This window comes from Canis lupus, chromosome 1 (assembly GCF_003254725.2).
Source record: "Canis lupus dingo isolate Sandy chromosome 1, ASM325472v2, whole genome shotgun sequence".
NCBI lineage: Eukaryota > Metazoa > Chordata > Mammalia > Carnivora > Canidae > Canis > Canis lupus.
In genome coordinates this window covers 105,036,230-105,059,372 of record NC_064243.1, presented here as the reverse complement: position 1 = coordinate 105,059,372, position 23,143 = coordinate 105,036,230, and the positions used below count along the sequence as shown (strand labels likewise).

The window sequence follows — 23,143 nt, the reverse complement described above, 5'->3', positions numbered from 1 at the left end:
GTCTCCCTCGTCGTTAGCGGCGACGTAGGCGGGTACAATCTTGGTCGCTAAGATACCGCGTACTTCCGTTTCCTTCCCCTCTCTGCTATACTGAGACCGCCGACTTCGTCCCTTCAACCAATGGCAAATGGGCAGTGGGCGGGGCTTCATTTATCCGGACCAACGAAATGCGGGCGTCGCGCGGCCAATGACCGTGGGGCAGCCCCTGTAAAGTGGCTCAGGCGACCCCACGCTCGTCTTCCGTCCTCTGCCCAGCCCTACCCTTCCTGCCCCGGTTTCAGCACGGCGCCGGCTGCAGTCTGACAGGAACGGGACGGAACCAAGATGGCGGCCGCCGACGGCGACGATTCGCTCTACCCCATCGCAGTGTTGATAGACGAGCTTCGCAACGAGGATGTTCAGGTCCGGAGGCTACGGGGGTCTTGGGGAATTACAGGAAGAGGTAATGGGGGCACGGACGGCCCTCGCGGAGAAGGCTCAGTGTTCGCTAGGAGTGGCGGAAGGGGGAGGCGGCCAATCAGCGTCCGGCTTTCACGTTTCCATGTCCCTGGACTGGATGAGAGGGCGCCCGGGATTGGGTGTTGGCCCACTGGAGGGCGGGAGGCAGGCCAGCCTGGAGGCGCCCGGGCCTGCCAAGTGCGCGCGGCGGCCCGGGTCCTGGGAAGCTGCGACTGGGGAGGGGGTCAGGCCACTGGGTGGGGCGGAGGGAAGGGCTCGGTGATTGGCGGCGGCCCCAGAATGGCCTCTTGGGGATGGGGCGCGCGGCCTATTCCGAGTGGGGGAGGGGCCCCCGGTGTGTGGGGGCTCGGGTACGTTTTCTCCTTACTGTGTTCTGGCGGCTGGGCCTCAGCGCCGTGGGGTAAACTCTCGGAATGGGGCTTGAGCGGTGACGGCTGCCCTTCCAATTCCTGCTCTCCCTCCCTTTTCAGTTTTGGTGTAGAATCCACGAGGGGAGGTGCGGCGAGAACACCCCATTCCCACGAGAGCAACTGGCCAAATTTAAGCACGGATTTCGAGATAGAGATTCTCCCGCCTTCTGGGGCCCTGCCGGGCTGCGGTGGGCAGTTGACTAAACAGCCTAGCACATTTCTGGTGAAGGGCTGAGAAGACTGAGGACTCCACGGTTTGCCCACCCCGGCCCTACCTCCCACCCGCCGTGTGACCTTGTGCAAATTACTTCATCGCTCTGGGCCTGTTTTCTCTGCAATGTAGGCTAATAATAGTTCCGGCCTCCCTGGGTGGTTGTGATGGCCTGGACGAGTTAATACTGCAAGTAAAATAGAACGGTGCCTAATTGTTATAAGGGTCCAATAAATGTTAGCTGCAATTATTGGGAGTAGTAATGGAAGAGGTCCCATTCCTTTATAGGAGCTTCCATTTTTCTGTTTATGAAATTGAGCGGATTGCATTAGGCCCAGCCTCTGAAGTTCGAGGTAGATCACTGATTCTGGAGTCAGACAGGCTGCTGCTGTACTTCTTGCTAATTGACATGGGCAAGTTTGTTAATCCTCTTGGCCCTGGCTTTCCTCTTCTCTCAGATGGAGGTAATTATCTGGTTCATAGGGCTCTTGTATGAATTCATTTGTTCAATAAACACCTGCCCCATGTCAGTTATGGTGATAATGGTGACACCAGTTGTTATACAAGAGGCAGATGTGAAACAGCTGAATAGATTATTAACAGTTGTGAGATGTGGGAAGGAAACAGGGTATTGTGATGGTGAATCAGTATTTATTGGGCCTCAGCTCTAGGTAGTGCATTGTTTTAGGCACATGTATACAAAAAGGAACAAGGTGGACAAGAACTCCTGGACTCCTACAACTTTTATGTTGCCTGTGGAGAAACAGACAATAAGACAATTAAGTTAAAATGTATACCATGTAAGATGGCAATAAATGCTTTGGAGAAAAATGAAGCAGGGATGGAGAGGACGGGAGAATGTTACACAAGTTTAGAATGACTAGGCAAGGCCTTATTGAGAAGGGGACATTTTAGCAGAAATGTGAATGAGAAGCAGGCCTCATAGATATCTGGGGGAATAGCATTCCAGGTAAAGGAAGCAAGCGCAAAAGTCCTGCAGCAGGAATATGTAATGCATGCTCTGAGAACTGCAGGAAACCAGTGTGACAGGAGCCAAAGGAATGAGCTGTTGGGTGTCAGGAGATGAAGATAAAAGGGACTATGACTCAGAGGGAACTTGTGAGCAGTCACTTAAACTAGGTGTTGCCAGATCATTGAGCACAGTGGTTAAGAAAGTTTTTGAGATGTTTTATGGTACAGCTTAACAAGTTTAAGTAGCATGAGGACCTGTGGATAGAAAGAGCTGTACTTCTGTATGAAGCCAGTGGTTATATGCATGGTGCTCAAGGGGCAAGGGATGTGGAGGGAGTATTAGATCATAAATGTTTTCGAATTTCTAATTGTAAAACTAATTTCACAAGATTTCTCTGGTATTAACTATTGGTGAGATATAGAGGCACTCTTTAAGAATGTAGCAAACAGGTTTTTTGTCCTTATTGAAACTATGCAGCTCTAGGTCAGCCTTCTGGGCTAAAAATGAACATATTTCTGCTTCTATCCCTCATCACAGGGATTGGCAAATGGCCAAGGGTGGCCCTTTGCCTTTTTATTTTTTTAATAGAGTGTTATTGAAAACACAGACTCTTCCATTTACATATTATCCATGGCTGCTCTGTGAAACAATAGGGTAGAATTGAGTAGTTGCAACAGAGACAAGTTTTGGCCCCTTAACGCCTAAAATATTTACCACCTAGTTCTTTACAGGAAAGAGGATGCCAACCTTTTTTTTTTTTTTTTTAAGATTTTATTTATTTATTCATGAGAGACAGAGAGAGAGAGAGAGAGGCAGAGACACAGGCAGAGAGAGAAGCAGGCTCCATGCAGGGAGCCTGATGTGGGACTCAATCCCAGGACTCTAGGATCACGCCCTGGGCCAAAGGCGGCGCTAAACTGCTGAGACACCCAGGGATCCTGAAAAATAGATAATTAAACAAAATATGAAAACTCGACTTGAACCACCTCTGTATTAAATCCTATCCTCTCTTCCCCCCTACCTCCACCCCCAAAGTAGCCTATGTAATGAGGTCCTTACAAATCCTGGTAGGTATGTGCTGTTCACTGTGCTAGCCACTCTCTATATGTGGCTGTTGAACACATAAAATGTGGCTAGTTTGAGTTGAGATATGCTTATAAGTATAATACATTACTAGATTTCAGAGACATTATGGAGGGTATTAAACATTTCAGTGAAGCTTTTTATCTTGATTACCCATTAAAATAATAAAAATGTTATATTGGGTTGAATGAAAAAGATTAATTTTGCTTGCTTGTTGTTTTTTTTTAATGTTACCAGAAAATATACACTTACATGCATTTATTGTCTGCATTATATTTTTTTTTCTTTTTTTTTTTTTCTTTTTGGCCTTCATTATTTCTATTGGAGTATGCTGACTCTAGCTCATGCTCTATTCATATATCGAAGAAGCAAGCTAGCGGGTTTTTATTTTTTTTAAACACTAAATATTTTGTTTTACAACTTGCACTTTTCACTTAGTATTTCTTCCATATCTTTTCATGCAGGTACATACAAATCTGTGTTTAAAAGGAGTTTGAATATTTTCATAAGAATCAGAGACAAAAATCTCAGACTGCCCACTCTCACACTGTGCCCATGTGTATGGGCTTTCTGAGGATGCGGCTTGGCTCTGATTCATCTCTCAGGACTTAGTGGCTCACTATAGACCTCAGAATAGAGGAGCCCAGAAAGGGTTGAATAAATAATAACTGGCATCTGTTGGGTCCCTGCTCTAAGCTAACTGCTACAAAGGGAAGTATATTTACAAGCTTACTGAATTCTCACAACCACCCTCTGAAGTAGGTCCTGTGGGTACCTGCATTTTCCTGATGAGGAAGCTGAAGCACAGCATAGTTAGTAACTTGGCCAAATTCATGGAGCTGGGAAGTGGAGGATCCAGGAAAGGTTCCCAGAGGAAGTATAAGACCTGAGGAGAGAATAGAATTTGGGGTGGACAGAAACTGGCTGACTATATCCATATGCCAGATAACTTAATTGGTCTTTAATGAGACAATCTCGGATACTAGAAAGAACATGGAATTTAGAATCCTCTAGTCTTGATTCATTTGCTCAGCATATACTTGTTCAGCACCTCCAATGTGTCAGACTGTTTTAAATGCTAGAATACAGCAGGGAGTAAAATGGCAAAGCTGCCACCTTCATGGGGCTTACGTTCTAGTAGAGGAGGCAGACAGTAGATCAAGAATGTGAAGTCAGTGGCAGTAATTGCTTACTAGGAAAATAAGGCAGGGACTAGAGCAAGCCCAGGGTTGCCTTTTTTTTTTTTTTTTTTTTTTTTAAATTTTTATTTATTTATGATAGTCACACAGAGAGAAAGAGAGAGAGGCAGAGACACAGGCAGAGGGAGAAGCAGGCTCCACGCACCAGAAGCCCGATGTGGGATTCGATCCCGGGTCTCCAGGATCGCGCCCTGGGCCAAAGGCAGGCGCCAAACCGCTACGCCACCCAGGGATCCCTTTTTTTTTTTTTAATTGCACTTATTTTTAAAGTTTTTATTTATTTGAGGGACAGGGAGAAGCAGTCTCCCCACTGAGCCAGATGTGGGTCTCAATCCCAGGACCCAGATCATGACCTCAGCCAAAGTCAGCTGCTTAACCAACTGAGCCCCCTGAGCTGCTTTTTAGATAGGGTAGTTAGAGAAGATTCTCTGAGGAAGTGATAGAGAGCAAGGACTTGAATGAAATGAGGGAGAATTAATGGGGGAGGGGGTAAGTAATCCAAACAGTTGGTACAAAGGTCCTGAGGTGGAAGCATGCTTAGTGTAGGTCTTTGTTGCTAAAGCAGAAAGAATGGCAAAGTGGTGAGAGGTGAGGACTCATCTGGAATGAGATCAAGTGAAGGCTTGTGGACCAGAGCAAAGGGTTCTGTAAGATTGGGGAGCTGTTGCAAGGCTTTGTGTGGAGGAATGACATGTTCTGACTTAATTCTAAAGGATCCTCTTGGCTGTTGAGTAGGGGCTGGGCAGGAGCAGATAGACCTGTTGGGTTGTCATTGCAGAGCACCTAGGACTGATGGCATGTATGTAGGGAGAAGAGGTTAGATTCTGGGTATGTTAAGAGGAGTCCTTTTGGGGATAGGATGTAATGTGTTGGGTGATGAAGGGAGAGTCAAGGATGTCTGAGCTTTGAATCCTAGTTTATTCCCTGTGTGTCCTTGGACCAACTCCTTTTCCTCACTGGGCTGGGATTCCTCACCTGTGGAGTGGGAATAATGATGAGGAAGCAACATCTGCCATGGAGGTTTGAAGATGCAGTGGAATTGGCAAGTTAAGTGGCTGCCTAGAAGTAGGCATTCAGTAATGATGACCTTGTTCAGTTGTTGTGGTATCTTACTGTTTTATACTTAAGAGAGTGATGTGCAAAGAGATTGCATCCTTTACCTAAGGGCTTCCCAGTCAGTAAGAGGCAGAGGCTGGATTATAATATCCACATGTGTTTGGGGCCCCACATTACTTAGACTGTGGTCCACTGGTTGAGAGGCTAGGTTTCTGTTAGACTGTTTTCTCATCTATAAGATGGGAGTGATTTTGTAATTTAGGAATTTGTAAGGGGGTTGTGAGGATTAAGTAATATGGTACATGGAAAATCCTTAGAACAGTGCTTGGTGTGTTATAGGTGTTCAGTAGTGTTGGCCTATAGTAGTTATGTTGGTGATGAGATAATGGGGGCTTTGTCTGTCAAGAGGTGGTGCTTGAGTATTTTTAAAGACTATTCTCACTATTTAAGAGAGAACACGCATGCATGAGCAATAGCAAGGAGAGACACAGAGGTGGAGGCAGAGGGAAGAGAGAGAAGGAGAAGCAGACTCCCTGCTGAGTGTGGAGCCCAACATGGGGCTTGATCCCAGGACCCAGAGATCATGGCCTGAGCTGAAATCAAGAGTTGGACACCCAACCAACTATGCCACCCAGGCACTCCTTTAAAGACTGTTCTTTTCATGATTAGAGTATTGTTTCTCAACTTGGGGTGATGTTGTTTTCCCCAGGAGACAAATGTCTGGAGATCTTTTTGATTGTCACAGCTGGTGGGTATAGTGCATCTGGGGTCCCGTGGGGAGAGGTGAGTGATGACCGGTGTCCTACAATGCACAGGACCGCCCCCACCACAAAGGTAACCCAGGTCTGAATGTTAGTAATGCTGAGGTTTAGAAGCCCTACTATGTGCCCAACCTCATAATGTGTACTTTGTATGTGTTAATAAAGTCCTCACAAAGACATCTGAGATAGGTGCTAATTTACTTTCCTTTAAAAGATTTTTTAATAGTTATATATCAGATGTAATGTAATGATGCAAGGAATTAGCCAAGGGCACTAGGTTTCAGGGCAGCCCTCCTCACCACCAAGCTGAGTCCCCTGTGCAGAAAAAGTCTAGGCCTGGAAGTGACACAGGGAGACACAGCCATGGGTGGAAGCAGAGTGGGATTTCAAATCCTGGCCTGGCTACTTTCCAAGTTACTCAGCCCTTCTGGCCTTGATTGTCTTGTTAAATGAAAAAAGAATGGAAGACACACAGGCTGGGTTGTGTGGGTTAGTGAGATGTTCTGCATAAAGCCCCTGCAGTTGCTAACCACTATCCAAGATCTTGCAGCAGCTTGCTCCATGTATATGTCTCAGAAACATGGAGTTCCAAGCTCCGACTTTTTATGGAACACATGGGGAATTGGTGAATGAGAAGTTAGAAATAAGGTGGTTCTCTGAGAGTTTAAACTAAAAAGAGTTGTGTAGGATGGCAGAGAACTGGGTTCAAGTTGCAGGTTCTGCCACAGTTCACTGGGTAGCCTGCATTCCCCTCTCTGTGCCTTACTTACCTCTCTCTAGGATGACTGTGGGGCTGGGGTCTGCCTCTTGCATTGTCATAAGAATTACAAGGGAGAACCTGTGTAGAGTGCCTAGCTGTGTACCTGGCACATAAGTACTCTGAATTGTAGTTGAGTTTTAAAACACTGAAATTATTTCTATTCACGCTTTTTTAGCTTGCCCAGCCCTATACTAGGTTCAGGAATCACCACTGGAAATAGTTGAACAGTCCTGACCATTGTCCCAGAGACAAGTCACCTTCCAAATGAGGGAAACAGGCATATCCATAAATAATTATGCTAGGCAAACTGCTGTGAGAACTGTTCACTCTAGTGCTGCAATTTCTGAAGGTGGAGAGATTACTGACCCACCCACTCCCCCTCCCCCCAATGCCAAATACATGAGAAACAATGGTAAAGAATAGCAGCTAACACTGAGGTGTTTGCTGCCTGCCAGGCTCTGTCTCTAGGTTTTCCTTAATTTGATCATCCCAGCAATCCCATGAGGTCTGCCCTGTTGTATTTCCCATTTTACTGGGAGGAAACAGAAGCTCTGAGGTGCCCAGACTTGTCCAGGGACCCTTAGCTAGTGGGTAAAGCCAGAGTATGTGCTCATTTGTTGTTTAAAAAATAAATTAAAAAAAATTTCAAATGATCTAGAAATACAGGTTGTAATGCCCATTTTCTCTCTTCAGCAGTGTTAAATGATTACCAAGTGGGTGCTTTGTTTTTCACACCCACACACATATTCATTTTAAAAAGTGATTCTTTGTGAAATAAGGAAGAAGATATGTAAACTTCAGGACTTTATAGGAGATAGACTCTGTCTTTCACTGGGCATTCCCAGCTCCTTGTTAAAGCACACACATTACGTTACAGACCCACCACCCTATTGCTAGCCACCAGGTTTTCCAAACAAAAAGATTGCTCCAGATATCCTCCAGATGCTTGTCTCTGCTTGTATTAACATCTGTATTTCCTTTATTAAAAAAAAAAAAAAAACCAGCAGATATTTATTGGGCTCTAACTCTGAGCAGGTGCTGTCCCGGGTTCTTGGGGCACAGGGTGAAGAAGACAGGGTCCCTGCCCTGTGAAGCTTACGTCCTGGTGAGGAAGGACAAACTGAACAAAGAAGTCTGTGTTGAAAGTGGCGAGCGTTCATATATGTGGAGAGTGATGGCGTGCTGTTTCCCTGGACAGTTGTGAGGATCCAGCAGAGGCCTGGGTAAAGTAGGGGGAGCTCTGAGGTGTCTGGAGGAACAGTGTTTCAGGCTGAGGAGACAGTACATCAGTGAGTGCAAAGAGCTGGGTGAGAGTGGTGTTGCATTGTTAGTTTGTTGGTTACTGTCAAGGAAACTGTTAAGGCAGGATTTCCAGGGGTAAGGGGACAGTAGGTGGTAAGAGTTGGTGGGGAAGGGGCTAGATTATGTTGGGCTTCAGAGGCCATAGCAAGGCCTTCAGATTTCTCTCTGAAGAGAAGGTGGACTGCATGTAGCTCATACTGGACACCTTTGTAACAGGGAAGCTCCCTGGGGTCACACTGTATGTGTTTGTGTCAGGGAAGCTTTGTGGATCCAACGGAAATATGGGCTTTAAAAAGGAGTGTTTCTGCAGGTGCATATAGTGAATATAGGTGGGAAGTGAGATTTTAGATATTGTGTCTCCATGTACTGGGCTGTGTGCTGAGGGCTGCTGGGTATAAAGGCAGCCTCAGTCCAGAGTGACAGTGGCTGTTGCAAAACCATGCCTGTGGAATGTCATAGGTGACTGACAGGGACCTGCTTTGGGATCCGTACAGGATAATCTTCCAGCATTGTGCCATGATCAAGGAACAGTAAGGATTTCTTATTGATGTTATTCATAGCTGCTCCATCAGGAATGCACAGAGAACCCAGCGAACAAGTTGTTGTTTCAAGTTAAGGGTTCATTTTTTCCTTCCATGACCAGTTTGGCAGCTCAAGGATTATATCAATGTTAAGGATTATATCACAGAATTGGGTCAGAGTATGCTGTTCTTTGACCTGCCCTATGGCCGGTCAAAGATTGCTGTGTGACTGCAGATCCCCTTAAGAATACTTCCTAGAAGTCACACCCAGCATTCCCACTTGGATTTCACTGGCTGGGTATTAATTTCCTGGTCACGTTGGATGAAAAGGCAGTTCAGAAATGTCTCTTCCAGGGGGTTATGTGCACAGCTGAAAACTAGGGGTTCTAAGCGTCAGCATAACCCAGTGCAGGAGCTCTCAACCTGAGGTCCATCTAGAATTCCAACACAGGTCCATGAATTTGGATGGGAAAAATAACATCTTCATTTTCAGTAACCTATAGCTCCAATTTAACTTTCCTCCTATTACGAATTGTAGTATCACAATAGCAAAGTATAGTTTTAGTAAAGCCTGTGGAAATCATAACTGTTCACATCTGATGTCAACTGTTGCAGGTACTTCTAGAGTTTCATGTGTTCTCTATTTCAAAATTTGGTTATTAGACTTGCTAAGGGCACTCATCCCGTGTCTCCCCCCCCCACACACACACACACAATTAAAAACACAGAAATACAAATTGATGGTACCAGTTAAGAACCAGCTGACTGGTGTTCTAATCCTGGCTCTGCCACCTATAAGCAGTATGAGGTTACTTAACCTTCCTGTGCCTTTGTTTTCTCAGCCGTGTAATGGGTGATCCTGAATCCTCAGGAGGTTGCAAGGATCAAACGAGACATTAAGGCACCTAAAACGGTGTCTGGCACACAGTATATGCACCATGAGAATATTTGCTATTTTTCTTTTGCTATGAGAGAAAGTAAAGGAGGAGTCAGTGGACAGCTAGCCTGCTGCCACGTGTGCCCTTCTTGACAGCTGAACAAAATCAGGATGCTGTCAACAGGGTGAGATCATAGCTGTCATTATTGTCTTTGTTAGTCAAATTTATGTCACTTGCTACTCACAGTAACCTTCTGAGGATAGGTGATGTTATAATCCCCATTTCACAGGTGAGGAAGTTGAGGCTCAGAAAGGTACAAAGAGTGACCCAAGATCCCATAGCTAATATGTAAAGCTGCTTATTAGCCTCGAACCCAAAGTGATGTGGCTCCAGAGCACCATCCTGTGCTGCCTTTCTTGAGTGTTGATGGTGCTGTCTGTGCTGAAGAAAGCAGGCTGACATTCTCAACAACACCAAAGCCAGACTCTCCAGGGACAGCAGGAGGGAAGGGGCTTCTCCACCATAGCAGGGATGGCCTGATTCTTATGCGCCCACCCCTTGGGCATCTTTCCTAAACTACAGAGGTGTTGAGATTAAGAGTCTGGGTGCCTGGCTTCCAGTCTGGTGTCTGCTGCTTTCTGGCAAATGACAGCTGCTCTGTATATCAGTATCCTCACCCTTAAAACAAAACCTACCTCAGGGGCACCTGGGTAGCTCAGTGATTGAGTGTCTGCCTTTGGCTCACTCAGATTGTGATCCCAGGGTCCTAGGATCAAGTCCCTCCATCAGGCTCCCAGCAGGGAGCCTGCTTCTCCCTCCGCCTATGTCTCTGCCTCTCTCATGAATAAATAAATAAAATATATTTTTTTAAAAAGGTAATACCTCTCTCAGAGCTCAGTTCTAAGGATCAAATGTGTTACTTTTCCCCATCAAGTACTTGGATACTGTCAAGCACATAGCAAGCAAGCAATAAATGTTAGCAGCTATTGTTGCTGGCATTATGCTTAGGCTCATTTCTTGCTAGCATCTCACTGTTGCTGCTCAGCTGTTGTCGCCCTGGCCCTTGTGTGCATTTCCCCTTAGCTCAGCTAGAGAAGAATCCAAAGATCCAACTTGGAGGAAACAGGCAACTAAGTCAGTATTCCCCCCAGTATTTTATTATGGAAAACTTCAAACCTACAGAACATTTAAAGACTTGTACAAGGGCCAGCAGACTACAACCCGTGAACCAGATTCAGCCCATGGCCTCCAAAAGGAAATGCAGTTTGGCTGGAACACAGCTCTTCCTGTTGGTTTGCATATTGTCTGGCTCTGTGGCTGCCTTTGTGCCAGGGCACAGTTGAATAGTTAGGATAGAGATGGTGTGGCCCCACATGCTGAAAATATGTAGTTTTGGCAATTTACAGAAAAGGTTTATATTTACCACCTCTATTCATTAACTTTTAATGTTCATCATATTTCATTTATTATGTTTCCATTGGTCTGTCTCTATATGTGTTTTATTTTTTGGCTAAGTATGATTTGGACCTCAGAATACTTAATCTCTTGATTCATTGCTGCCAGAGAGGGGAATGTTTGGACCATGTTAAACCCAAAAACCCAGTGACATTGTAGGAGAAATGTGAGTGCGTTTTTCTGAGAGGAGAGGCCACCATAGCATTTCCTTAGATCACATTATTGTCTGTGATCTCAGATTTTTAAACCCATGGACCAAGGAACTAATGTAGGATACCAGTCACTCACAGACCTCTTTAGGAAGAGAACTGGCTGAGGGAGCCCCATCCCTCCTTGTGCCTTTCCTTCCGGGAAGAAGGTGTCCGCTCTGCCCAGCAATGTGGCTTACTCACAGGGGTGTTTCCTTCCACTCCCACATGCATAACTTCACTTCATTTTGCTGCAGCCCAATGAGCCTGGATGAGAGGCCGCACCATTGAGCTGGAGAAACCAGTAAGGATTTCCATTGCCAGTGGACTGTGACATCAAAGCATCTGGGTCCCAACTCTCTCAGTGCTCACTTTGGCATGTGTCTGCCTCTCTGAGCCTGTCTCCACATGAAGGGGGGTGTTGGATGCTAACTTCCCTAGGAGTGAGAGGATCGAGAGAGGTCCTAACACCTAAGTGCTTCATGTGAGACTTATCCTGTGTTAGCCAAATGCGTTAGAGTCCTGGGTGCCAAAACAGATCACCACTCATTTGGTGGCTTAATGTAACAAAAATTATTCTCACAGTTCTGGAGTCTGTGAAGAAAATTGGTTTCATGCCTCTTTCTTAGCTTTTGGTGGCTGCTGGCAATTCTTGATGCTCCTTAGCTTGTGTGGATGCATCTCCTTGATCTCTCCCTCCATCTTCACTTGGCCTTCCCCTCCATGTGTCTCCATGTCTTCTTTTCTGTCTCATAAAAATACGATCATTGGCTGTGTAGAGAAAACTTGCACTCCTGTGTGTCTCCTTGACTCTCAAATCACTACCACACTCAACACTTCTGACACCACATGTAAGGTTTTTCCCATGCCAAGCAATTCTCTGCAATACCAGCTGGATGTCTTATAATTCGTTTCAGTTCTAGCACTAACCAGAGTCAGTACTGACCCCACAGATTAAGGGCTGTATCTCCCAAGACTGCCTCCCACTTCAGATGCCTGTGGCAGTAGGTTCCTCATGTTACCCACAACTTCTGTCAGATTTGGCTAAAAATTGGAGGTTTACTTGTCCTTAGATTTGGATATTTGCCAAAACAGCTGACAGAACTCAGGGAAAAACTTAACATCTCTCAGCTTATTATCTAATTAAAAAAATTATAAAGGATTCGAATGAACACCCACATGAGGAGCTATAGGGTGAGGTCTGTAAGGGTCCTGAGTACAGGAGCTTCAGTTCCTCTACAGTTGGGATGTGCTACTCTCTGGTATGTGGTTGTTTTCACCAATCTGGAAGCTCCTCAAACCCTGTACTTTGAAGATTTTTATGAAAGTGTCATCATAGAGGCAGGATTGATTATTAACTCCATTTCCAGCCACTTGGAAATGGCTTGGTCTTTTTGGTGACCAGTCCCCACCAAGGAGCCCACCAATATTTGCTTCATTAGAAAGAAAGACATTGCTATCACTCGGGAAATTGTAAGGGATTAAGGAGCTCTGTGTTAGGAATCAGGGTTATAAACTAAGTATTAGAATAGAAGATACTCCTAGTGTTTTTATCACTTAGGAAATTGTGAGGATTTTAGAAGCTCTGTGCAGAGCAGATACCAGTAAACATTTTTTCTGTTTCACAAGGGCTCCCCCTAAACTTGGGATGATCTCATCATGAGATGCTGTTTTAATTACATCTCAAAGTCCCTATTTTCACATTTTTGAGTACTGGGAGGTAGGACTAGAGCATATCTTCCGGGGGTCGCTAGTCAACCCATTAGGCTAGTGCTATCATTACTACAGCTAATAGTACTCCTGTTTATATACAACATTGTTATAATATTGTTTGTTCTGCAATTATCACTGCTAGCTGGTGTCCTGGGTTTCAGTCCCTGCCCCACACCATGTACCGTGTGACCCTTAGAAGGGACTTTGCTCCCTGAGCCTGTTTCCTCCTAAGTAGAATGGGGCTTATAACAATTCTGACGACTAGGTTGTCAAGAGCACCTATGTGTGTGAGTGCCCAGCCTCTGACCTGGCTCAGAATAAACTTGCTGGAACATGGCCGCCCCTACTGGAGTATGTCAGGTGGTGCTGAATGCAAGAGGGGGCCAAAGAGAGGAGGAGGATCAAGTGTGTGGGGGTGCAGTGTATATAGTTTTAGAGAGTGGTCTTGGAAAGCACCACTGACTTTCCGGCGGTGACGACCTCCCCACGAGAACATGCCCCTTGCGAAGGATCTCCTGCACCTGTCCCCGGAAGAGGAGAAGAGGAAGCACAAGAAGAAGCGCCTGGTGCAGAGCCCCAACTCCTACTTCATGGATGTGAAGTACTGGGGATGCTACAAAATCACCACCGTCTTCAGCCACGCATAGACGGTAGTTCGGTGTGTCGGCTGTTCTACTGTCCTCTGCCAGCCCACGGGAGGAAAAGCAAGGCTTACAGAAGGATGCTCCTTCAGGCGGAAGCAGCACTAAAAGCTCCCTGAATCAAGATGAGTGGGACACTATCCCAATAAACAGATTTTGGATTAAAAAAAAAAAAAAAAAAAAAAGGAAAGCACCACTGAGTGGTTGTCTGCTCAGTAAGACTCAGTAAGTACTTTTGCTGAGGCTGCTGCTACCATTGTAATTTATTGACTCTTGTCACTTGGTAGGCGTGTGCCAAGTTACTCTTCCACATCCTTACCCACATGAGGCTTCCAGAAGCTGCCTGGATCCAGAGCTGTCACGTACCCCTAAGTCTGGACTTGCTAACATACTCCTCTGCTTTTCTTGTTCTCTCATTAGCTTCGTCTCAACAGCATCAAGAAACTGTCCACCATCGCCCTGGCCCTTGGGGTGGAAAGGACCCGCAGCGAGCTCCTGCCCTTTCTAACAGGTAAGGAGGTGGACTTCTGGGGCCCAAGTGGAGTGGGGACACCTGGAGGGTGGTTCCTGTTGGGGATTTAAGATTGTGAGTATCCACCCTGTGCCAAGCATGGTGGGGTGGGGGCAGGATTGATGAAAGGGTTCTGCAGGCAGATAGAGCCAGGTTTGAATCACAGCACTAACAGAAGCTGGTATCTTGTGAGTTACTTAACCTAACTGTTCCTTACAGTGTTTACATATAAAGTACAGATAAACATGCATGTGCTATGTAGCATTGATGTGAGCATTAAGTAACGGTAGTAGTTGCTGATGTTTGTCCTCTGCCTGCCTTGTGCCAGGAGGTGCTCTAAACCCTCTCCTGAGGATTGGGTTAGCTCATGGTCCTTACTGTGCTCAGTAAGTGCACATCAGCATTGTTCCCTGTGTTAATTTCACAACGTTTCCTTAAGGTGGGGAAGACACTGAGGATGAAGGTTGTAGGACACTGAGGATGAAGAGGAGAAGGAGTGCATTTGCCTACAGTGAGGAGGTGACTCTAGTCATGCTAGCTGCAGACTTTACAGCACTGGTTAATGACTCAGGGTCCTGGTGACCTTGGTTCAAATCCAGGCTAATCCAGGCTCCACCACTTTCTAGCTTTGTGACCTTGGACGAGGTATTTCACAGCTGCCTGCCTCTGATTCTTCATGTGTGAGATAGGCTTAATAGAACAACCTGATACGAAGATTAAATAAGATGCTATGTAAAGTGCTCACACGGTGCTCAGCATATGGGAAGAGCTCCTAAGTGTTAGCATTTAGACTGCCTTACCCCATGCACTCCTGACTGAAGATGTGTGCAAAGCACTTGGCACAGTATCTAATGCACACCAGTCCACCAGTTAGTAGTAAGTCCTCTGCTCCCACTATTCCTATTACTACTTTATAGTAGTTGAAATTGCAGCTGAAGTCTTAGTCACTAGTGAGACTCCTATCTGATCCTGTCATTGGGGTGTAATGGAGATGCTGGGGAGGAAGGGAGCGGAGATTATTGTTCCTTCTTTTGACATGTGGAGACATGAAGGCCTGCAAAGGTACAGGGACTTGCCCACAGTGACACGGCTAATGACTGAGGAGCACAGGCTTATCTGCTTGGGCATGCCACACGAGGAGTGGGGATACATGGGACGCTGAGCAGGTGACCCAAACCGGGTGGCTTCCATGGGTGAATTGGGCAAGACGTGGGAGCTCTCAAGTGCTGAGGTGGAATAGCTAGGGCACAGGAAGTGTAATAAAGTAGGTAAAGTAGTTAGTGGGACACAGCTGTGTAAGCTACTCCATTTCCCCTAGCCTCACAGGTCCCTTATCTGTCAAGAAGTAGAGGAGGACCTAGTTTATAGGGTTGCTGAGGATTAAGTGTTCCACACAGAGCTGGGTCTGTAGAAAATGCTCAGTGTGTGCTGCTGGTCCCTCTATAGTGAAGTAGTGGGGAAGGCAGCTGGGGAGGGAACTGGCAGGAGTAAACAACAAATGGAGGCAACATTGAACATGGTGATTGGATGGGGAAGAGGCACAGGGACAGGTGGGTGGTAGGGTGGTGGGTTTGCCAGTCCTGAGTGCCAGGCAGCAGTCTGGGATTAATCCTGTAGGTGAAGGCAGATAGCTGCTGGAGGGTGGGTGGCCAAGATGTAGAAAATAACCTCCTGTGCACACAGCAGGGTGAGATGGGCAAAAAAATAGCAGAGGCAGCCAGCTTGGGGTCAGTGGCTGAGAACACAGACTGTGGGGTTGGGCTGCCTGGTTTTGTCCCAGCTATGATGTGCTTCATTTCTTACGTGAAATGGGAATCCTCCATTGTTAAGATTTAGTGACTTTTCAAGACAGATTTCTTTGGGCTGCTGTCCTTAAGTGATGGCAGATTTTCTTTGCTTTGGCTTTACCCATTGCAAAATATTCAAAATAGCAATAGATACATTGCATCTTTCAGAAAAGATGCTACTGTTTCAGATAGAACAAGATGAAAGCCCTCTCTGAGCTCAGGCCTATGGAACATTCACAGTGTTATGAGGGGAAAATTACTGCCTGATGTCTCACTGTGTTAGAAACCAGTGTTGGTAATTTTTGGCCATAGTGAGATGTGGATGCGTTCCAAGGTGAGTCAAATCACTTATGTGTGCTGGTGGCTAAAAAGTCACTTGCCATTTAAAGACCTGTACCTAGGCAAACACTGGTGAAAAGTATCCCCAGAAGTCCTGGATTTGTCTTAAACACCTTGTGGTTTTGTTGGGAAGGTATATGAAGGCAGGTTCCCTGAGGCAGAGGAGAGTGGCTTGATACCTGCCTTTAGTTGTGGCCATGGCATTTCTTCAAGTTCAAGAAAGAGTATTTTTTCTATTTAAAAGATCTGGGTTCATTTAAGCTGATACATGGTACAGTTAAAAAAATACTTTGATGTAGGCCATTTGTTGCATATTTCATAAATATCTAATGCACACCACTATGTGCTGTGAGATGGAGAACAAATCAAAGTTTGTCTTCATGGAGCTCCTTTTCAGGGAAATAGGTAGTGTTGAGGCTAGAGAGAGAAAGTGGGAATAACGGTAAGAGAGATTCCTACTAGTGGTCAGGGCAAATCTTCCTGGGGGTGTGACCTGAATGGCACCTACTTTATAGGACTTTAGGAGAAGAATGTTCCAAGTACGGGGAGAGGCAGGAGCAGGATGGACAGAGTGTTAGAGGGAAGATGTGAATTGGAGATTAGTACAGTGGCCACATAATGTGGGATCATGATATATGGAGTCTAGATTTTAATTCATGTTTCTCAGAAACCATTGGAAGATTGGGGTAGGGAAATGTCATGATTTAAAGAATCACTCAGGATTCTGGGAGGAGGCTGAGTGGTTTGGGGGCCAGGGTAGAAGCAGAAAAACCAGTTAGGAAGCAGTTACAGTGACCCAGCAAGAGATGGTCGTCAGAGTGATACTGAAGTGGAAGGTCAACAGGTCAGCCTTAGAGCAGTGGGGAGGAGGTGACCCTAAGCCTTTGAGTCTAGAACAGGGAGACTGGGAAGGCTGTTCTGTAGAGGTGGGGACCATGAAAATACAAAGTGCTGGCAGTTCCTTCCGATTTGGCTTTCCAGGAACATGGCTTCACCAAGGAGTCTGGACCGCATACTGAGTTGAATACCAGGTGAGGTTAACTATGTATAGAGAGGGCCAGGGAAACTGAGGCTAAGAAGGACCCAGGCCTGGTGGCCCTGGAGCCATGCTAGCCTGTGTTCTCTGAAGCACTGACTTGGGCCAGGCCCCATGCTGAGCTCCTCATAGAAAACATCACTTCACTTTGGTTTCACACAGCTCTGTTGGGATGTAGGGTGAGAAAACAGACTCACAGGTGAAGTGAATGGCCATACACTCAGCCAAGAGAGAGCAGAGAACCACCCCAAGATGAGGAAGATGATGACAGCCCCAAGAGCTTAGAGGGTGGTGGTGAGGAAGCGACTCAGAGCTTGAACGTGTGAATAGAAGTAGCATTGACCAGAGCATGGTCACTTGGCATTCCAGCTGCAGGGGGGCCTGGGATGCCTGGCTGGGTTGCTGTATGCTTGGCTTAATCTCAGAAAGTTGAAATGCCAGCATAGAGGCCAGGGATGCTAGCGTCTTCTGCCATAGCAGTCAGCAGTTCCTACTGGAAGCATCTTCTGCCATATGGGTCAGCAGTTGAAAAAGGCCTTTGGGTTGAGCATTAGGACTCAGCAGCTCTGTCTTTACATAGTCATCCGTTCTTTTAGCACACCTGGACTGAACTACTGTGCTCATCTCTAGCAGAAACTGGGGTACAGAGAAGAGCCAGTCCTGGACTCCAAATATAAGGACTCTCATAAAGGTGACTTGGGGTTGAGGGGAGTGTAGAGAAAGGATGTGCTCTGGTCTGGTCAGGAAATCTGAACTGAGTCTAGAAGGATGGAGAATTTCTCAGGCTAAAGAGAAAAATTAATTCTTGGCATAGAGGGCAGTGCTGAAGAAAGAAGCTGAACCAAAGCGAAAAGCCCCCATTGACCAGGCTCTGTGCCTATATGCATGGTTTTGTGTGCTCCTCTGTAATTCTCCCTCAGAGAAGTGCGTGCAGGTGCAGAAGTGGGTTTGCAGACTGGTTTCACTCCCCCAGTGTCCCTCACCTAGTGAAGGGCAGAAGGCGGCCTTTGGTGCTCTGTTCCTGACCCAAGTCTGCATCTCCGATCTGTGTACCAGCTCAAGTAGAGGGTGGAGAGACTGAGTGCTTACAGAATGGAGCCTGCTTGCTCCCAGCTTGGGTTACCCAGAATCTTGGGTCAGCTTTGGGGTGGGGCTATAACAGAGTCTGTCTTGGTTCCCCAGATACCATCTACGATGAGGATGAGGTCCTCTTGGCCCTGGCGGAACAGCTGGGAACCTTCACCACGCTGGTGGGAGGCCCCGAGTACGTCCACTGCCTGCTGGTGAGTCTGGGAGGCAGGGAGGTCCCCTTGCCCACCCGTTTGGGGGTCACCTTCAAGGAACAGGCAAGCCTTGGACATTCTCTTTAATCCAGCAGATTAGTAGTGGCATTCATATAGCAATACCAAAGATGTACTTGTTTACCTTCCTGTTAGCTGGGTATGCCTGACCAGTGCCAGGCCCTACCTGGCACTGTACATATAGGGCTCTGGGTGTGGAAGCCATCTGAGTACTACCACTTCTTTGCTGTGTGACTTGTAAGAGTTACTTAACCTCTCTGTTAAACTTTACTCATCCGTAAAATGGGAGTCATTAAAACATCTTTATAATTAATTTAAGCCCCCCCAAAAAATTAATTTAAGCCGTTGGCACATGGCAAGTACCATCAGGTGTTAGCTGCCAGTGTCATTAAGCTGTATGTTTTGAAGTCATGTTCACCCTTTGGGGTAGAGACATTTCTATTTTGTAGATGAGCCACTGGGCATCTGAGAGGTTAAGTGTCTTGGTCAAGGCCTCACAGTCAGTAGCAGAGTTGGGATTCTAGGTGCCTGCCTATGCACCCCTGTGCTTGGTGATGGCTAGGGACACAAAGATGGGTCAGATATTAATAGTAACTGCTATTTGTGAGAAGAGAAAGGAGAATTCCATTGTCACCAGGGAAAGAGTCCAGTCCTGTGATCTGGGAAGGAGAAGCCTCAGGGCTTTCCCAGTCCCCTGGTTTTCATTGTTCCTCAGAGCCAGCGGCCACTGCTACAACCTGCTTCCCTCCCCTCACCCCTGCCCCAATAATTCTGTATGTCATGGTTTCTAAAGATACAGCTTTATATTTGACATCTGCGCTTAATGATGCCTTAACACTTTTCATTAGCAGCCTTCTTCCTCCTTGCATTGTGTGAAATAATGGCACTTCTTAAAATTGGAGGAATTTGGGGTTTGAGCAGATATGGTAACTTTTCTTCCAAGCAGTATTAGGTCTGAAGAAATTGGATAATTGTCATTAAATTCTAGTCTGTCAGCTTTCATCTGTGTGTGCGTGTATAATTGATGTGTATGTATACGTAGACAATTGTATGCAAATGTGATCATTTCCTACATTTTACACAGATTAGGGCTGTTTAACACAAGGAACATGATGAGGTCTGGGGACCAGCCTGAAAAGGGTCCTGTGTGTCCCATGAAACTTTCTGCAAGCCCTAACATTTATCAGTTTTTCTGAGAGAATTTGTGGCTTTCAGCAGCACCTCAAAGGACTTGGGAACAGAAAACGCTGATCCTGTAGCTTTAACAAGGGTCCCTTGGGCCCTCAGGTGGTATAAGACTCAGGCTTGCTGGGGAGCAGGACTGGAACCCTGGAGTCCTTCCCTTACAAGGTCAGGGTCATCCCACACTTACTTTGAGGGAGAGTCACAAGGCCTCTGGGGCTGGTGTTCATGATGTTCACAACAGCTGGCAGACACATCCTGAGGGCCCTGGTCCAGGGAGCACTGGAAACCCAGAGGCCAGGTCCCAGGTCCGAATGCTAGTGCTCCTTGGTACCTGTAGGTACCTTCCACACAGTCACCTGTCATGTCCCTCAGTGACCCTGTGATATACATACTCGTACCAGCCCCAGTTCACAGATGAGGAAACAGGCTCAAGGTCTGGTTTACGAGAATTGACTGAGCTGAGAAGAGACCGTCAGGATTTGAACCCAGTCCCCTGCCTCTTAACCACTGCTGCTCCTTTCTACTACCCTCCCATGGGGCTCTCAGTTGCTCTACAGGCTGATTAGAGCTGGATAAGAGAGAAGCTGGGGGACCTTAGAACCTGGAGGAAGCCCTTCACCTGTTTCAGATGGGATGGGGGAGCTGTCAGTGAAGGCTTCCTGGAGGAGGTGGCAGTGGATCTGGATTTTGACAAAGAGAAATGGAAAATGGCTACTGTGCAGTTTGTTCATTCCACAAACATGAGTACCAGCTATGGGCCTTGGGAACCCAGAGGTGTGTCAGAGCCAATCCCAGCCCTTGTTCTCAGTAGAGGTGAAATGGAGTTAATTTCATAGGGATCCATGTAGCTACAGCACAAGGATTGATTCTGTATCCACAACTTTTAACCCTTTTGGAATTGTGGATCCCTTTGAATATCTGATGAAAACTCTAGAGCCTCTCCTAAAAGTACAGTGATTTTAGGAGGTTCACACCTCCCCCCTCCCCTGTATCTTCTCTGGGTTTGAGAACTCTACCCTCTCTCCTTCATAGAGAGGCCCCCCAGTATAGCTTTTCATTGTGGGAAAGCAGTACTTGAAGTTTCCTAGACCTGCATCTTTCTGGGCCCCACACTGATTTTTTTTATTTGTGCTGAGCCTGGTCTTCTGGGTGATCCTGTTGTGGTCCAGACCTCGCTGTGAGAACCATAGTCTATAGCAACCCACTAGGGCAGACACCATCATGTGACCTAAACACTGCTTGGCTTTGGTCCCCAGGCCTCTATTATGACCAGTTACTCTCTCTGAATGGAACAGGTTAAGCTCCACCCAGAATCACTCATCACATACTGATTGAGTACCCACATCCCATATGCCAGCCTGGGAAGCAGAAAACCCCAGAATGAGGAGGAACAGTTCCTATGGTAGCCTAGTGACACCACCTTCGGCCATACTCCATGAGCCAGTCCAGAATCAGGAACCCTATGATAGCATGGTATTATGACAGAGGCCACACACTTGGTGGCCTAGTGTTAACATTTTCCTTTTGAATCATTGTCAATCTTTTGTAAATGAGATTTTTTTTTTTTTGGTTTATTTTTATTGTGGTTAAATATACAAATTTAGCCAGTTTTAAGTGTAGTTTTGTGGCATTAGGTATATTCACATTGTGGTGCAACCATCACCGCCACCTAACCTCTTCCTAAACTGAAATTGTCCCCATCAACCAGTAATTTCCCATATTTTCTTCTCCCTTGCCCCTGGGGCCTGCCATTCTACTTTATGTGTCTATGAATATGGTAACTTTAGGATCTACATATAAATAAATCCTACAACGAGTGACCATTTCTGACTGCCTTATTTCAAGCAGCATAATGGCTTCAGTGTTCATGGTGTAGCACATGTTAAATGAGATTTTTGGCATATACACAACTGGCCCTTTTGGCTGCTTTTGGAAAACAATTTGCTTTTACCAGCTGTGTTTTCCTGTGGTGGCAGCTGAGGGAGCTGGGAAGCAGCTGTCCTCCTGAGGCTAGTTGCCACAGTTTCTGCCTCTTTCCATTGTCCCCACCCACCACCTTTGCTCCTTGCTCCATTTTGTTGCCTGCCTGGGCCCTGGAGCCATTTCCAGGTATGATTTCCAGCCTTCTGCACATGTCAGGCCATACTGGACTTCAGACTGCAGACTTTCACACTTTCATTTGAACAGACTGGAATCACTTAAGACTCTCTTTTTACAGTCTAATGGTTGAGTTCCCGCCCTGCCTGAGGAGCTCTGCTGGGCTCTGGGGACGTAGTGATAAGCCAGTCCAATGTCCCTATAGGAGCACAACTCCTCAAGGCCTTGCAGTCCGAGCCCCAGGTTCCTAAGTCACGTGAGCTCCTGGGGGCAGTCACCTCTCAGAAGCCACAGCCATGCTTTCAACCCTTTGCAAGCTCAGGAGCTAGGTGGCCTGGTTTGGATCCTGGCTTGGAGCTAGCGCTAGCGTGGGCAAGTTACTGAACTTATCTGCCTCAGCTTCCACTTCTGTAAAATGAAGACTGTCATGGGACCTGCTTCACAGAGCCAGCGTTGTCCCCTCCCCCATCCCAAGTTGTGTGACACAGTGACCCTGCTTAGAACATCTCGCAAAGAGATGTTCCAGTCAGTATCCACAATTTGTGCACTGTGAGCAACTAATGACAGCTGTGGCCTTCTGCTCAGAAAGCGATGTGTATAATTGTGAGGTTCATGGCCCCCAGTGAAGCTCCTTCAAGGACCTCTTTGTGATGTTCTTTGTTAGGGCTCTTCAGGAAGGCCTGCTGGGTGAAGGCTGGGATGGAGAGGTCACAGAAGGTTTCTCAGAAGAGATGAGCTATAAAGGGCATGGGGTGGGGGTCAAGGCTGGGGTAGTGGGGAGGAGACCTGCTGTGACCTTGTACTATGTGCTGCAGCCACCCCTGGAGTCGCTGGCCACGGTGGAGGAGACGGTGGTGCGGGACAAGGCAGTGGAGTCCTTGCGGGCCATCTCGCATGAGCACTCACCCTCTGACCTCGAGGCCCACTTCGTGCCACTGGTGAAGCGGCTGGCGGGTGGCGACTGGTTCACCTCCCGCACCTCGGCTTGTGGCCTCTTCTCTGTTTGCTACCCCCGCGTGTCCAGTGCCGTCAAGGCAGAACTTCGACAGTGAGTCTCAGCCTCCCCTCAGCTTGGACCCCTTCTCTCAGGCTCTGCCCCCACTCCCACACCCGTGCCTTAGAGAGCCTGTGTGCCCAGGGCTGATCCAGACACAGCCTCTTGTCCATTTAGGAAATGAAGAAATGATAGCTCCTTTCTCCCTTTGGGCATTGTGAGGATTTACAAGAATTACCACATATAAAGTGCTTACAACAGACTCTGGCCCATAAAAGCACCC

General features: G+C 46.7%; 1 protein-coding gene and 1 pseudogene across 2 annotated transcripts in view; both read left to right on the top strand.

Annotated features, from left to right (window-relative positions):
* The first annotated feature begins 224 nt into the window (after positions 1 to 224).
* The window catches only part of PPP2R1A (protein phosphatase 2 scaffold subunit Aalpha), a 39,866-nt gene continuing 16,947 nt past the window's right edge, over positions 225 to 23,143 (top strand). Inside the window, exons 1-4 of one of the 2 annotated variants that reach the window (XM_025421397.3) lie at positions 225 to 402; positions 14,031 to 14,121; positions 18,466 to 18,566; positions 22,682 to 22,914. In XM_025421397.3, the coding sequence (XP_025277182.1) occupies positions 325 to 402; positions 14,031 to 14,121; positions 18,466 to 18,566; positions 22,682 to 22,914 (503 nt within the window). In that variant the 5' untranslated portion in view covers positions 225 to 324. The remainder of the gene's footprint in view (positions 403 to 14,030; positions 14,122 to 18,465; positions 18,567 to 22,681; positions 22,915 to 23,143) is intronic. The other variant, XM_025421398.3, reaches the window with a different exon arrangement.
* On the top strand, positions 13,379 to 13,746 carry LOC125754859 (40S ribosomal protein S27-like; annotated as a pseudogene).